Source organism: Thermobia domestica, chromosome 11 (genome assembly GCF_964235325.1).
Source record: "Thermobia domestica chromosome 11, izTheDome1.hap1.1, whole genome shotgun sequence".
NCBI classification, from domain to species: domain Eukaryota; kingdom Metazoa; phylum Arthropoda; class Insecta; order Zygentoma; family Lepismatidae; genus Thermobia; species Thermobia domestica.
Window position 1 is genome coordinate 43,059,122 of NC_137464.1, and position 18,536 is coordinate 43,077,657.

At 35.8% G+C, this 18,536-nt stretch overlaps 1 protein-coding gene across 2 annotated transcripts in view; it reads right to left on the reverse strand.

The window, feature by feature from the left end:
* The window catches only part of side-IV (sidestep IV transmembrane protein), a 980,143-nt gene that overhangs the window by 71,471 nt on the left and 890,136 nt on the right, over positions 1–18,536 (reverse strand). For both annotated transcript variants that reach the window (XM_081730407.1, XM_081730406.1), the window contains exon 10: positions 1,636–1,929. In XM_081730407.1, the coding sequence (XP_081586533.1) occupies positions 1,636–1,929 (294 nt within the window). The remainder of the gene's footprint in view (positions 1–1,635; positions 1,930–18,536) is intronic.

The window sequence follows — 18,536 nt, forward strand, 5'->3', positions numbered from 1 at the left end:
AAATAAATAGAAATATAAATGTAGAATTAAGAATATAGAATATAGAATAAGTAAATATAAAATATAAATATAGGAATATAAATAAATATAAATAAGTAGAAATAAATAAAGATTTCTCCAATTGTATAAAAAATGACAATGATTTCAAAGTTCTTCCAACCGTCTATTGTAGATTTTTCCTTTTCTCTCTAAGAAATAAAAATGGGAAGATGTGTTAATTTTGTAACATTCACGTTAAGAAAAATTAGTTTTCCTGGTTATTTCTTCAAAATTCAGTGTGGTAGTTTCGCATTGCTTTCCACAATACAGTGTACCAGCGATAAAATCATTCTCTCATACCTAGGATTAACGTCAAAGTTGAATTGGATTGAATTTAAGTTTTAGTGTCCCTAGTAGCACCGACACTATATGAGACTTGGACCTACAGTTTAACCTGGGATCCGAACCACATGAGCTGCCCGCCGAGAATTGAAACTCGGGTTTCCCGCTTTGAAGACGCGTACGGTAACCATACAGCCACGAGAGAGCCCTATCGAAAAGCTTTCATACCAATTGGTCTGATTATCGCCAACTTGATTACTGAGAGAATGGTGCCTTCCCTTATGATATGTTTAATGGATTTACTCAAGTTAAACAATTTGTCATGTTTTTTTACACCGATGTAGTTCCTTAACTATTTGTCATAGTATGCAGTCCTTTTGAACAACGCACGAAACATCTATATAAACGTAGGAGCAGCTCTTGAGAGAAGTGAAATTGGTTACAAATTTAAATTCTGTCAGTACGAACTAAGGAAAGACAGCTTATGTAATGTAGTAATTCTTGTACAGTCAGCGACAAAAATTCTTTTCGTTTGATGAAATTAATTTCGTAAATAACTTCAGAATGAACGGGCAATTTGAGTACAGTTTTCAGTAAATTTTAAAAAAAAAATGTAATTTTCTGTACATTCAAGCCATACTATATGATTCCCAAAATAAATTTTACCAGACGGAAAGAACTTTCCGTCCCAGAATGTACATTGTATACAAATTTCTGAAACTCTACGAAGCTTTTTCCTTTTAGCTTCATAAGATAAAATGTATGTATGTATTTATTTATTTATTTACTGATGTGATCTTTCTCAAGAGCCGCCACTGCCAGCAAAAGTGACTTCAATTTACTATGTTCCATAGAACGAATGATAGAGATGAGATGATTTTGAGTTTAACGTCCCGTTCAACATCGAAGCTATATGAGACGTGGACCTACTGATTAACGTGGAACCCGAACCACAAGAGCTCCCGCGGGAATCGAACCCAGGTCTCCCATGCCAAAGACGCGTACGCTAACCGCTTAGCCATGGATGAGCTGAAACGAATGATAGAATTAGATGCTTGTAGCCAACACAAATATACTATTTTTTGAACAACATTCAGGAAGTAGAGCATCTTTCTCTTCTAAAACTAAATACTTATTTTAAACATCCATAACAGTAATATACGTATACATGATATAATACACTTAAAAAGACTGGAAAATACATTTTTTGCTTAAAAGCAAAGACAGCTAAGACAAACACACGAACACAGACAGACAAATAGATAAAGAGAAACGTGTTGTGCATTTTATCCCATGTGCAAAATTATAAGTTACCTGCAGCAACTACCTGAAACACGCATGGGGCTCTCTGCTTTCCGACTGCGTTACTGCCCCAACACGCAAGCGTCCCATAGTCCATATCGGAACTAGGAGTATAGTTTAATCTACTAATCACCCCTTCACTAGTAAAGTCTGTTGACGGCACAGGCATTACGTCGCCAGAGTTATTAAATGTCCAGTGAAAAGTCACTAAAGGGGGATTAGCGTCCACTTCACACTTCACCATAATTGTTTCGTGCTTCAGAGCACCAAAAAGTTCTTCTCGTTCGTCCTTACACGTAGGCACAACTGCACAAACCAAACATAACACAATTACAGAGCACAGGATCACACGCGGGAATTATACGCACACACGCAAGTATTATGAGCACACAAGGAATCACACACGTTATGTTGAAAGCCATATGTTGATCGACGACGTCCAGTAGGTCGAAAGCATGGAAAAGAGAAGAAAGAAAATGTGTTAATACAATGTAATTGTCCTTACACTATACAAAAATAATACTTCTTTAAAAAAAACTAAAATAGAACAAAATTTGGAAATTTACTTCATCAACATTATATTAGTTATAATTGTATACTCCATGATCGGTTCAATAGCTTTTCTTCAATAAAAATAAAACATAGCCAGATAAAAACCTGTATTTAAGTGACTTGAGTTACAGTTTCGGCAACATATCACAGTCTTCATCAGACACAATCAGATAACACGTCTGAGGAAGACAATGCCAAACTTGTAAATCAAGTTAATAAAATACAGGTTTTATTTGGCCAGGTTTTACTTCTATATAAGTTATATGTAGTTTTCAAACTCGCCGTATTCAGATAGTTTTTGTCAATAGGATTATCATTGGCTTTCAGTGTATTTTTAGTAAGCATTTCAAGAGTTCAAAAGTGGATCGTTTCATCTTCAGCTGAGGACGAAATTGATATAATTCTGCCATTCTATGGCGTTCTAACATATTAACTACTTATAACAGTCTTATATATCCAGGGTCGGCCCTAGGCAATTTGCTGCCCCATGCAATGTCATAATTTGCCACGTCTTTCCCTAGAAAGAACAAATCTTAAAAGCCACGATTTTAAGTATGTTATCTTATCAAGAAAAACGAAAGGGAGGGAAAGAGCAATCGGGTTCAGAAAGGCCTGAATATTACAAATACTATCTCGCTGTGTCTGTATTTCTTCTTTGAATAATAATCTATGATGTTAGTGAAAGATAAAGCAAACACATTTCCAGACGAAAGATGGTAATCCATTTTTTTTTTTTTTTTCAGAATTCAATGTTGGGCTTCAATCTCAATATATCAGTTTGCAATTCATAGTTTTGCATTCTTTATTTCTTGATTTTCCTGCTACATCTGTTAAAAATTAAAAAAAAGAAAACCTGTTTCCACCTTCAATGATTAGTAACTTGTTTGTGACAAACACAAGGCTAATTTTCATATAGAGGCGTTTGCTATTGTTCGAGAATTGAGTTCTTGATTTTAACAACAATGAAGCAATTCATGTTGGGATTTGTTTGACCATTTGCTTTAGCACTATCCATGTGACCTTAAACTAATGCGACCTAAACATGATTTATGAATGTAGTATTCAGCTTAGTACATTTAACTACTACCATCATGAAGTCTGTCTCTAAAAAGAAATATTTATTTTTAAATAATATAGTTATGACAGATTTTACCACCTCTCGAAATTCGCCGTCCCATGTAAATGCACGTGTTGCATATATAGTTGAGCCGGTTCTGCATATACCTAGGAATATTTCCTGAGAATATACGAATACATGAATATTTCAAGTGCAACAAATTCTCTATAATGGAATCGAACTTTGATTTCCAATATTTTCATAAACTAAAGATATATCATTATACAATTAAATATAAACTAATTATTTGCTGAGCAAAACTATATATTTTCATTAAAATTCAACACGTGTTACAGTTTCCCCAACTAACTCTTTGGCTTCATCAGACACTATGTGGTACAGGACGACGACGACGACGACGACAAGAATAACAATCGTATATACATACAGCAGCTAGGATATCTTTCTTCTGATTGGCTATTGGTAGCAGCAAATTCCTTTCAATTATACTTATTTGAAAATTTCTATATAGATGCATTCTATTGTTGCTAATTACACAAAATGACGACCAGTAGCCAATCAGAAGAAAGATATCCTAGCTGCTGTATGTATATACGATTGTACAGTTATCCTGTACCACATAATGTCTGATGAAGCCAAAGAGTTAGTTGGCGAAACTGTAACACATGTTGAATTTTAATGAAAATATATAGTTTTGCTCAGCAAATAATTAGTTTATATTTAATTATAACAAAGCAAAGCTTCTATTTATGGAAAATACCATTATACAAGTGTATCTCATCTCTTCATTTGTATTAATTCATAATCTCAAAGAAAGAAAAACAAAGGAAGCAGTTAACATTAAAATTATAAAAATAATCTTCATTGAGAAGACGAATAATCTGTCAGTGCTTTTGTCAAAAATCCTTCTTTTGAGGCCAAAAATGTGGGGAATTCAATTTGTAAGGGAACTAGCCAATATTGAAATAGATTTATAACCGTAACTAATCTAAATGCTAAATTAGAATTTATACTAGTTAAGCTTTACATGTGACCTTTTAAAATTAAGGGTTAAAAACAGACCGAGAAAGAGAAAGTGGTGTTGCTTATGGTGACCTCCGAAAATCCACACACCCTGTAGTATATCTTTTCGAAACTATCTAATTAATCTTCAATTCTTCTTTCCTTATGAAACTACCTGGCCTACTTATCGATTCGGCCCTTTCCTTAAGGCAAAACTCACTATATGTAAATATACTACACATAAAAAAGTATATTAATACGTATGTAATATTATTCAATATCTAGGGCTATGTTTTAACTGGAGATTCTTGTTCCCGGATTCAGGGACCTTTTTATTTTAAAGACAAAACACCATTATTTTGATGATCCGTTTATTTCCAAGATAGATAAACTAATAAGAAGTTTTTAGTAATCGCACACGCAGAGTTATTCCCCCAGAGTCTTCACTGCAAACTCTGAAGTGTTTCTATTAGTATAGGCCCTCGCTCCGAGCCAGTACATACCTAATGTAAATTCTTTAGTCCTCTAAAAGTTCTTTAAATGTTGAGGGTCCTGTGGCATAAGCTTTTTGCTGTCCTCACTGATGCAACAGCTCATCTTAGCCTTAAATTTAAAAGCAATTCTCTCACTTGAAGAAAAGTTTGTCCTAGCTACACAGAATCCTCGTATACAAGAAAAACTGTGTTCGGGATGCCTAGCTAAAATCTTTATGAGGATATAGGTGAGGGTAAGGTAAAAAACAGTCTCTTATTATGAGACAAGAAAATGGCCCTTAAAGTAGGCCGTGCCCTATCCATCGGTCTCTCACTAATGAGACCAGAAAACTTGACCCTTTTTCAAGGGCCAATCCCTATCACAGGTTAAGACAGGAAAACAAAATTACAACATGTAAAAACTATGCAAGGTTTGAGAAGCAAATTCTCAACCATAAAATGGATCGAACCCAAAACCGTTTGAGTCCGGGAATATCCTTCATAAGACCTAACCGAAGGTTTAACAAACCTTCATCTTAATAAAATCTCACCTAACTAAACATAATTCCTAGCAGGGGAACAAACTTAAGAAAATCGAAAATTCTTAAATCTTAAGAAAAAGTTAACATTATAGATTATTAAACCATGTAGCCTATCTCCCTACTTGGCCGTACGCAAGACCACCTAACAAGCAAGTCTTTCAATGCATAGCCCTGACAAAAAGAAAAAAGTTCTCGAAGTTGACTTAAAAACAAAAGTGGTTGATCCACGTTAACCCAGGACCGAAGGCCTTATGTAGCCATGTGATCCAATGGTCTCTGAAAGAACAACACTGACCAAGAGAACAGGGATCGCTTATATACGAATCGGGAAACACGTTGCAGAATCTAAATACGAAAAGTTCCCTAGTCAAAAGAAAGAAAAGATCGTTAACTTTGAAAAAGGAAGGACGCTAACTACCTCCCCTCCTATATTTTTCCGTTTCTCTGCAACACATGTGGACTAAAACTATAGCTTCTAATGGACCAGTGTTTCTATCTATCTTTAAAACTAAAAGATTCATTTTTATCTATATGAGCTGAAATGCTTAAAAAAAATAAATAAAGATACAGTTTGCATACAATATTCAGACTAATATACATATATATATGAAATAAATTATTAGCTTCATATTTACACTTAATATATATTAAACACCCAGGCCTGGGAATAAACCTAATATTTATACGTTTGTATATATATATTTATCATATAAAAGTACAAATTAAAAAAAATCATTATTAATATAAATCAAGTAAGTGGCATGAAAATGTCCACTTACAACCCACAGCGTGGGATGTCCAGCAAACGCCATACATCGCAGGCAACAATCACGGTTGTCACAAATGTGATTTAATAGACATTTTTTATATAATTTAATTTGTACTTATTATATTGCATCATATTATTTCAGTTTATTCATATATGATCAAGGTATTCGGAGTTATATTTGGAAGTTGATTTGTCTGTGCATTTGTATGTGTATCAATGTTTAATAGTATTGCAACGATTTAGTTACAAATAGCGGCAGTATACAAAGCACAACTCGTATATATGCGGTGTTCGTTGAGCGTGTTGCGCTATTACTCCATAAAGAATAAGGGAATAGTTTCTTAGTAGTTATAGTGGACAGGATGGTCAATCAAAACAACTTCTACATCTAGGTCGGTGATACGCGGATTTACACTTCATAGTCATTCGCAAGAGAAGTGTGCACACCTTGAAACCATGTCATGTAATCGGTGGAAGTTTGTTGTTATCTTCGATCAGACGTGGTTACCTCACAGGCTGGTAAAGTTCATGCCATTACATAGAAAGAGTTTCCGAAAAAGGTTCATGATTGTGGCTCGTTTCTCGTACAGAGGCAAACTACGTCTCCGAAAGGTGAAGCGAAAAGTGAAAATCAATGTTTTGGACTACCGGACTCATGTCCTAACTGAAATGTACCAGCATGAAAACCTAGCATTGTACGGACAAGACTTGAACCAGACTGAAGCTGTATCAAGGCAAAGTACCCAGCCATACGACGAAAACGTAGCTGGAATTCTGTTGCCGTATTAAACAGGAAACTGGAATTTCGACAATTCCTTTCTCTGACATTTTGTGAAAAGTCCGGATGCCATCCCAATGGACTGAAATGAAATGAAATCTTTGAGTTTTACGTCCCACGCTTATGTCGGTGAGGCTAAAGGAGACGGTGATGAATGAATGAATGAAATGGTGGAATGAAGAAAGTGGGAGGAAACGGGAGAACCCCGAGGAAACCCACGCACACTGTGTTTGTCCACCACAAAGTTCACTTGGTGGAGGCTGGGATCGAACCCGGGACCTCAAGCACCAGAGGTGAACGCTTTACCACTGAGCCACCGCGGCCCCTTCCCAATGGACTGTTGTGTTTTCGGACTCTTCAAGCGGCACCTGTCCCATCATCGAGTCTGCATCGTTACCAGACTGTGGAAAATCTGTAAAGAGGAATAGAATGCAATACCCGTGGCCCAACTGAAACATAGTTTCGTACAATGTAGACTTCGATCCCAGACAATAGCTAGAAGAGGTGGCCCGCAGTTCGAACACAACTGGTGATAGCAGTTACTAGGTAAGAGGCACACTCAAATTCGATTCAATATAACTGAATCAACATCTGTAGTTCTGGTTTTGGTTGCCAACATAACATAAGTGTGAATTAAGAGGCCTCATCACTTCGAAATTAAAATACCGCTAATTTTAAAGTAATTATGTGATATTTTCAAATAGAAAAAAATAATCGAAAAGTGGAACAAGACCTCCCTAGACAATATTATTTTGCGTGAGATACCGTTATCAAGACTCACCTATCTGCTTTCGATTTCCAGCCATTTAGAAACTCGGCATTTATTTTCGCGTTTCTAAATAACTGCAAACGCAAAGCTACTACGTGACTCGTGATGACGCTACCTCATGCAAAATAACATCGTCTAGGGAGGTCTTGATCCACTTTTCGATTATCTTTTATCTATTTGAAGACATCACATAATTACTGTAAAATTAACGGTATTTTAATTTCGCAGTGATAGGGACTCTAAGTTAGCACATGCCGTTACATGTCATTTTTACGGATAACACTTTCGTCATAATGTTCGCCATAATGATCTGTACTATTCTGTGTAAAATCTTTGAAATATTCAAACTCTTGTGTCTGACAATCCCGTTTGTTTAAACTAATTGATTGAAAACCCATACGATCTCGTTCACACATTTTATTTTATTCCACATTGTGTGTGTGTATGTAGCTGCATTTCAGAACGTAAATGGGTTGTTTATGTATGTTTAGCTTGAAAGATTAGTACGATTAATTAGAACCACAATTAAAAATATTACTAAACTTTTGTGCAAAGAAACCTATAAATAAGATTAAATGGAAGGACGAAGTTAAAAAAAAGAAAAGAAAGAAAAATAAATACAGGACATGCCTATACTTCTAGCTCTGAAAGCTGATTGTAGCCAATACATTTTTCAATAGTCAAAGAGTGTTTGAAACAATGCTGGAAGTGTGCGACAGATGAATATTAGTGTACTTTGTACTGGAGAGTGTTTGAAACTCTCCCAAAATGATCCTTGACTTGCAAAGTGCATGAAAAAATGAAACATAATACAACTGCAATGAACCCGAAGGAAAACAAACAGAATATATATAATTGAAAATGAAATGAAATCTTTGAGTTTTACGTCCCACGCTTATGCCGGTTAGGCTAAAGGAGACGGCGATTATGAGAAATGAGTGAAATGGTGGATTGAAGAAAGTTGGAGGAAACGGGAGAAACCCGGGAAAACCACGCATACGGTGTTTGTCCACCACAAAGTTCACTTGGCGCGAACTGAATATATAATTGGTTCTACAGAGTAAATGTAGGTATTTTCAAGACAAATATTTGTCAGAAATGTGTTTTATGGTTGTTTTAAGTCAGAATGAAGAGGATTCAAGACTTTCAATACAAGATCCTGCGCTACAAGTTTTGAACAGAAGAAAGAAAACACGGAAACAGGTAGAGTAAACTAGACACCTTGATATGGGGTCTTATTACATTGCAACTGCAACCAATACCTCACAAAAATACATTTTGTTGTAGTTTCAGCTGTTCTAGAAACATACTAATCCCATACATATTAGATTTATTTTATGTTTATGAGAACATATTCATTTCCTTGATTAATAGTCATTAATTATCTTTAGTAAACATATATTAATAATTCTAAGAAGTCTCTAATACTGTAAAACTAATTTCCAGAAAGTTGCCATTTCGTGTACTATGTGAACTTGTTTGCTAACTCCTCGATTGTTCATGAGATGTTGATCTTGAAATTTCTCTCCTGCAAAATTTCAATTTTTGGATTTAGGCGACTTGGCAACCAAGGAGTCCAATTGAAATAAACGCCTAATCTAACCTTTTGTATGTCTCCACTGTTTATTAGTAGTGTACTAATATCCAGCATCGTCCCACCACATTTCTTTCCTAACAGTTAACACTAGAAGCACTAAGCGGTATTTTAGATCGCTTCCAGATACATATATTGCTAGTTCATCATGCACGTAGCCAGGATTTCATGAAAGGGGGGGGGGGGGTCCGTGACATAAAATACTGTGATCATCACACCATTGGCTCGATCATTCTAAACTATTTTACTGGAATATATATCGGTTCGTTTAGCCAGGATTTCGTAACGAGGGAGGAAGAAGGGGCGTGATATGAAATTCTGAAGGTTCAGGAGCTTGAGCTTTACTATCAACATAAATTGGTTTGTTAGGAAAATAAAATGAGGATATGTTGGTAAGTATTTTAATAACAAACTATGAAGAAATCTCGAGTAATAAAAGAATAAAAAAGTATTGAAAAAGATTTTACAATATTTACGTTCCTTTCTTTGTTCATTCATATGTAACAATTTTTCTTTCATTATGATCTCAACTATTATGAAAAATGCATATTCACTATTATAAAAAGTACATACTCAATAATGTCTTGTAAAATATTTTACAATATCTGCATCTCTTTTTCTGTTGAATCAAATGCTAATAGAACTCCTTTTCCATAAACATTTTTGTTTTTATTATTCAGTCAACTACTGTCTGTTTCAAATGACAGGTTAAAGGAGCAATAGAAAATTGTTTTTGAAATAACATGTTTGATATTACAAGGTTGCGATGACGAAAAATTATGATTAAAAATGCCCACGCTGTTACTCAACGGCATTATGCTTTCGGAAGCTTGAAATATCCCTGACTAGTAGCAGAAATTCTGAGAATTCTGTAACCTTTTCTAGAAATTTCAAATTCCCTGACTCTTCCAGGATATCTCGCTCACCTCGCCACCATGTATTGCAAGTAATACAAATCTCCTCATAAGAAAGAGTAACCAAAAGCTTCCTGTAGTTTTTTTTAAACGCTGGTCCTTGTTTTTCTCATTTCATTTTGTTTCGTTCTTCCTTATTTTCTTTTTCATTTCTGGTCTCGAAGGGGCGGGGGCGGACCCTCGGACCCCCCTTGGCTACGTGCCTGTAGCTAATGATTACTTTTATTAATTAGTCGCTGATACTCTATGACTTCTATTTCTTTGCTTTTGAACGTATTTACGACGAGTTTGAATAAAAAACTATGTGGGAGGAGGAAGTTCCAGCATGGCATACCTAGAAGCACCAAGCGGTTTTTTAGACCGTTTAATGGTAAGTAATGAGAAAATGAATGAAATTATTATTGATTATCAGTTAATTTGTGGGTGACGGAAAATGGAAGTTTTATAAAGTATTAGATCCATTTTGCATGAAGCACACTATGTGGCAGGAGTATCAATTGTATAACTTTAATTTCTGTTTTATTTTTTCACATACGTTATTTATCACAAACTAGCAGCGTTCACCCCGCTTCGCTGCGGTCACCCCGGAACGCAATAAACTTTGTTACTTAGATAATTTTTACTTTTTCGCTTTCAAGTGATATGATAAAAACCATAGAAGATTGCAGTAAATCTTAACATTATATCGCCTGTCATTTATGTTAACCCGCCCCGCTTCGCTGCGGTCATCCCGGTGCTGGCATATTGTAAAAGTGTCTGTAAAAGTAAGCAAATCAATTAAAAAATTTTAAACAGAAGATTCAAGCTATTTTCCGCTCTATATCGCCTGTCATTTATGTTAACCCGCCGAGTGACACGGTCATGCGGGTTGCATATAAATACGTTTATTTTTACCTATGATGAACTAATAACAAAGGATTTGTACGTTATGGACACTTGAATGGTCAATTATCTCAAGACACTGGTAATTAAAAATTAAAGTGATATGATAAAAACCATCTAGGGTCCAAATCCTAATAACCCCCCAAAAATGAAAGAAATTGGTTCAGCCGTATTAGCGTGATGAGCGGACAAATTTTTGTACGTTCTCTTTTATATATATAGATGATCTTGGAAAACTCAGTTATATAGTTTGCTCCATCCTTTCCTATTTTGTGTCATCAAGACAGTAAAATGGAACTATTCAAATTGGTTTGTTTACTACTTTACAGTATTCTTCTTATCAAGTAATTTCATACATTTTACACGCTGTGGTGAAATATAGTGCTTAGTGCTTGAGACCACTTATTTCTGTACTATAGGAATATTCTGGTTGTTGTTAGTTTATATTTAGTGTTCTATTTTAGACAATTTTGATGTATTTCTATGAAAATGGTGTTGAAATTAATGCATTTCCGTATCATGGCAAGGACAATGACATTATATGAGACAAACGTGTAGAGAAATGAAACGAACAACACGTTAACTATATGCAAGTGTAAATAAAGTAAAAATGTGGTCCTTCTCAACTCAATGCTCATAACGGTAAAAGTATCAGAACATACAAAAAAAAAAAAAAAAAAAAAAGATGACAATAACACAGTACAATAAAACGAAATATTCTGTTGATGGTGCTGACTAAATGCTTAGAAAATATACTGTAAGAGCATCATGCAGGAGATAACCTGTTTATGTCATGTACAATGTTATTGATATAGCATGTCTCAACTGGTAGGTGTGTATTCAGAAATAATTTGCAGGAAAATAAGCACAAGACAATTCCTGATTAATTTGGCTGAAGAACTGAGAAAATCGTTTTGTGGTGAAAACGATACAGATAGTACGTCACACAATGACTAACCTCAGAAGAGACAATGCCAGGTACAGTTGTGGAACGAGAATAAGATAGCTGATATGAGTAAAATATATAAAAACAGAGTTTGCAGTAAGTGTACAGGAAAAGCACTGAAACAAATTATCTGGAAGAAGTGTAATGCAGTATAACTTTTGTTATCAAATTTTGTGTACTAGTGTCACTTTGTGCACTAGTGTCACTTTGTGCATCCAATTATTATGAAAAGTGTTCTATTTTACTTGGATACAGAACCGTAACGAACAAAACACACTAACTGAATGTTTTAAATCTATATATATTCAATTGCTCTACTCAGAACATAAATATTCTAGTTACGGTAATATAATAAAAGTATTGCAAAATGTCATTATCAATATCATATACTATTACGTTGAGCATTATTCAGACTTTGCTAAATACAATGATAACTTATAACATAAAATGTAACGTCATTTATTACTGATAACTGGAAATTTTGATGAGTGGTTCAAAAAAACACTTGGTGCTTCTCGGGAGTGAAAATTTTCTGTGCTTGTAGTGTTAAAATCAAATAGATACGAGGGCAATTCAAAAGAAAACCTCCGTATAAGCGAGAAATGGCCGAAAAGAGCGATGCCAGTCCTGTGGCACTGTGTGCAGTAGTTCAGTAGACAGTGTGCAGTGAAGGAGGAAGACGTGTTGCAGCTCAGTTGTCCGATATAACAATTGACAATGAACGCTCAAATAGGAAAACCCGCCAAATGTGAAGTGTGTGCGGTAATAAAATTGCTGAGTGCGAAAAAACCTTTCGGCAGCTGCGATTCGTAGCGAACTGTGTGGTATTTACGGACCAAATGTGACAAGTAAAGATTGTCGAACGTGAATGGTGTCGCATGTTTAAAGAAGGACGAACTGGACGTACAGCAAGAAATGGGCCCATCTGTACACCGCAATGAACTCGTGCAGGTAATGAACTTGGTTGCACCTCTTCAGGCACATGAAACAGTGCCTTCCATCGCACCGCTTTGACAATGACAACGACAATGCGCTTCACAATACTATTAGCGGATGGCTTCATTTCTAGGCGCGAGTTTTTTTTTTTTCTTTCAGGAGGAATTTCAAACACTGTAAAACGTTATAACAAGTGTGCCTCAGTTTGAATGGTGAATATGTTGAAAAGTAATGTAACATTGTACTTTTCTAGTGTGTACAGGGTGGCCCAAAAGTAGGTATACACTCCTGCATTGATGAAATATAACACTCTAGCTTATAGATCTATTTGCTTCTGCTGTTCCGAGCTAAAGATATAAGTAAAAACACATTAAGAACAAATAATAAAGAAATAAGTCTACCTGATGGATGACAATAAGAAATGATACAAAATGCAATGAGCTGATCAGTACTGTATACCTACTTTTGGGCCACCCTGTATATTAAAATTCTGTATCTGCGGGTGTATGTCATTGATAATCAAACTGCATTTCTTTCCGAATTGTCCCCGTATCATTTGCAAGTGTATGTCATTAAGAATCAAACGGCGGTTATATCCGAATTGCCCCCGTATCATCAGTAGAGATTTTAGAATTTTCCCTGGGAAGAGAAATTTCAATATACAGAATATGAAAAGTGATACTGCAAAAATACTCCTAGCCCACATTGAATGTGATAGGAGGTATTGATTCCGAAAGGGTGGGGTGGGATGGATTTGGCCCTTGGGCCACCTCTTGAAATCATTATTGGCTATCTTAAGTATAGTTGCTCATAATGAGAGTTCAGTTTCGTTAATAAAAGGTGAGATAAGGAAGTTCTCGTTTTTCTACTCCAAACTTCATTTCTGCACCTGTCATTGTAAGCTTGATGAATATTTGACAATTTCTAAAGAGCAAACTAATGATATTAACGCAATACAATGAGTTAGAGCTTTGGATTAAGGATTTTGTTTACAAAGATGGATATTCCTCAATGCTACTGCTTGGAAACTTCATCTCTTTTGTTATATCTCTTGAAAATAGAAAATATTCACTTATTCTACGTTTTTCATACACTTTTTTGTCCTTCGCTTCTTGTGTCACAGTTCTAAACCATCCAATATAAGGGGTTGTGTACATAGCGAACGACCTCGGTGAATGGCACGTTCCTTTCTCATTCCTGCATTCGTTCAAAAGCACCCCATTCATATATTCATGGAACCACATGCATATTGTACATTCCTATCAGGAAACGCAATCTTCTTTCACCTCAATACAATTTCAGCTGTCGTTTCAATTCGATCAGATGCTCTTCTTCTAGCGTTTTTGCTTCTTTTTTATTTTACCTTAGGAAAACCATCATACACCCTTCTGCAAACCTACTATTTTTTTTCTTTTCCTGTTTTTTTAAACACTAGCAATGATAAACAAGTAGTGTGTTTTCAATGGTTGACTTCTAAACAAACACACGGAAGAATGGGAGGGAAAATATTGAACTCCAGTTTATATTGTTCACGTCAGTCGAAGAAGACGACAGTGCTTCCGGTGTAAGGTAACAATTGAACGAACAGTAGGAAGTCGGTTTGCGATGCGTCGACGAATTTATTTATTGATAAACATGCTACACGATAATAATCTTTCAACAACGTCTATGTGAATTGATTACCTACGTAAGGAATTTAAATATGTTTCACTTACGGCTTATAAATACTACCTTAAATATCCGTCCTTTGTACGAAATCTTTCAGTTTTACGTACCGTGATTCAGGGACGGATCCAGGCAGGGTGATCGGGGCGATCGCCCCCCCCCCTTCCAGAATAGGAAACTTTCTTATTTTATATATATAAATAAAATCCATCCCAGAGTTTGGAACCCTTAAAAGTAGCATTATGACAACCCACCGCCCCACCCCCAGAAGTCGATCCTGGATCCGCCCATGCCGTGATTATACCGGCTAGGCTAAAGCAGACGGTAATGTTGAGAAATGATCGCAATGGTGGAATGAATAAAGTGGGAGGAAACGGGAGAATTCCGAGAAACCCCACTCACACGGTGTTTGTCCACCACAAAGTCCACTTGGCGCGAGCTAGAATCGAACTAGGGACCTCACGCACCAGAGGTCAACGAACTACCACTGAGCCACCACGGTGTTCTTTGCAAGAGAAGAGTTATAGCAATTATTTGACAGAATATTTGAATCATCCTCTTCCGTATTTAAGTTGCGTATAAGAATCGAAATTAAATTATAGACTATAAAACTAACTCAAGTCCTGAACTGTAGTTTAAAACACTTTTAAAAACGGTGCAAACTCTGCTCTATGCGAAAAATTTAAAACGCCGTTTCCACCTCCTAGGAATACGCACATCAATCAAAATGTAATAGTGAAAACCCAGGGCAATTCGAGTGCTAACCGTGTTCAAAAATTCATTTTTAAAGGGTACATCAGTTTGCTCATTATTGCCATTTTATGAATAAAAAGTGAGAAAGTAAAGTACAGTATTATAAAGAGTTTCTCATAAAGAACGGAACTTTTGAAATGCGCGCCATTTCTGTTCTAGTAAGATGGCAGCACTGAACGTTACACGATTTTCATCTAGGAATTCACAACATTCACCACATTTGTAATAAACAGTGGCGCATTTAGGCGGGTGGCTTCCGGGCTTAAGCCCCCACCGAAATCTTACTTAGTATAGTAAAGTAAATGAAATATCTTGCAGAATTTTCCCATTTCCAAGCAAAGTCCCCACCGAAAGTTAGCAAAGCCCCTCCCGAAACAAAATCGTAAATACGCCACTGGTAATAAGTTTTCATTATGACAACAAGCTCTTTCATCGTGAAGGGCTGCACCTCTACCTGTATGCATCTGATAGAAGCGTACATGTCGTTTTGCTTTTATTTTCAATCCGCAATTACAAACCGTAATTGTGGATGCTACTATTATAGCCTCCTAAAAGAAAAGATACTAAGTTCCCAAGAAGTTAACAAATAAGACAACATGAATAATATTGCTAACGAAACTCCAAAATTTCTTGTCTCATCTAGATTTTTATATTGAAATAGAGACGAGAAGCGCCCTTTTTAAAACTCGACATCACGCAAACGAGACGAGACAAAAAAAAAAACGCAAGTTTCGTGCGCAACACTTATTCATACAAGTCTCAGATCTCAAACATTGTTCTTGTGTCACATGTTTCATGATACAATAAATAAATAAATAAATTGTTGATTTACGAACAGAATGAAGAGCATTTATCAACGTTTAAAGATACACAATTTATTACACAACATACTCCTATGTCGTTATATCACCCTTTGTAGATTTCTCTTGATGCTGAAGAATTCTGATAATTTTTAGATAAAATTAGGAAAAAAGCAGTGTACAAGGTTTGTAGATAGATTTACAAACAAAGCCTAGAAATTTTTTGAGGCGAGACAACAAAAAAACGTTTCGGGAATCGTGACGAAACGAGGAACGATTCTTCGAAAATCGACACGAGACATAATTCTTAGAAGATTGCGACGAGACATAATTCTTCAAAAATCAAGACGAGAGGAGAAAGGGTTTCTCGAAAATCGAGACAAGAGGAGAAAGGATTTTTCGAAAATCGAAATGAGACTACATAGGATTCTTCGAAAATCGAAACTAGACGAGACAGAATTCTTGGAAGATTGAGACGAGACCTAATTCTTCGAAAATCAAGACGAGAGGAGAAAGGGTTCTTCGAAAATCGAAATGAGACTACAAAGGATTCTTCGAAAATCGAAATGAGATTACAAAGGATTCTTCGAAAATCGAAATGAGACGAGACAGTATTCTTGGAAGATTGAGACGAGACATAATTCTTCGAAAATCAAGACGAGAGGAGAAAGGATTCTTCGAAAATCGAAATGAGATTACAAAGGATTCTTCGAAAATTGAAATGAGACGAGACAGTATTCTTGGAAGATTGAGACGAGACACAATTCTTTGAAAATCGAGACGAAAGGACAAAGGGTTCTTCGAAAATCGAAATGAGACAACAAAGGATTCTTCGAAAATCGAAATGAGATTACAAAGGATTCTTCGAAAATCGAAATGAGACGAGACAGTATTCTTGGAAGATTGAGACGAGACATAATTCTTTGAAAATCGAGACGAGAGGACAAAGGGTTCTTCGAAAATCGAAATAAGACTACAAAGGATTCTTCGAAAATCGAAATGAGACTACAAAGGATTCTTCGAAAATCGAAATGAGATTAAAAGGATTCTTCGAAAATCGAAATGAGACGAGACAGTATTCTTGGAAGATTGAGACAAGACACAATTCTTCGAAAATCGAGACGAGAGGAGAAAGGGTTCTTCGAAAATCGAAATGAGACTACAAAGGATTCTTCGAAAATCGAAATGAGACTACAAAGGGTTCTTCGAAAATCGAAATGAGACGAGACAGTATTCTTGGAAGATTGAGACGAGACACAATTCTTTGAAAATCGAGACGAGAGGAGAAAGGGTTCTTCGAAAATCGAAATGAGACAACAAAGGATTCTTCGAAAATCGAAATGAGATTACAAAGGATTCTTCGAAAACCGAAATGAGACGAGACAGAATTCTTGGAAGATTGAAACGAGATATAATTCTTCGAAAATCGAGACGAGAGGAGAAAGGGTTCTTCGAAAATCGAGACGAGACAAGGAAGGATTCTTCGAAAATCGAAATGAGACGACACAGAATTCTTGGAAGATTGAAACGAGATATAATTCTTCGAAAATCGAGACGAGAGGAGAAAGGGATCTTCGAAAATCGAAATGAGACTACAAAGGATTCTTCGAAAATCGAAATGAGATTAGAAAGGATTCTTCGAAAATCGAAATGAGATGAGAAAGGATTCTTCGAAAATCGAAATGAGATTACAAAGGATTCTTCGAAAATCGAAATCAGATTACAAAGGATTGTTCGAAAATCGAAATGATACGAGACAGAATTCTTGGAAGATTGAAACGAGATATAATTCTTCGAAAATCGAGACGAGAGGAGAAAGGGTTCTTCGAAAATCGAAATGAGTCTACAAAGGATTCTTCGAAAATCGAAATGAGACGAGACAGAATTCTTGGAAGATTGAAACGAGATATAATTCTTCAAAAATCGAGACGAGAGGAGAAAGGGTTCTTCGAAAATCGAAATGAGACAACAAAGGATTCTTCGAAAATCGAAATGAGATTACAAAGGATTCTTCGAAAATCGAAATGAGACGAGACAGAATTCTTGGAAGATTGAAACGAGATATAATTCTTCGAAAATCGAGACGAGAGGAGAAAGGGTTCTTCGAAAATCGAGACGAGACGAGGAAGGATTCTTCGAAAATCGAAATGAGACGAGACAGAATTCTTGGAAGATTGAAACGAGATATAATTCTTCGAAAATCGAGATTAGAGGAGAAAAGGATCTTCGAAAATCGAAATGAGACTACAAAGGATTCTTCGAAAATCGAAATGAGATTAGAAAGGATTCTTCGAAAATCGAAATGAGATTAGAAAGGATTCTTCGAAAATCGAAATGAGATTACAAAGGATTCTTCGAAAATCGAAATCAGATTACAAAGGATTGTTCGAAAATCGAAATGATACGAGACAGAATTCTTGGAAGATTGAAACGAGATATAATTCTTCGACAATCGAGACG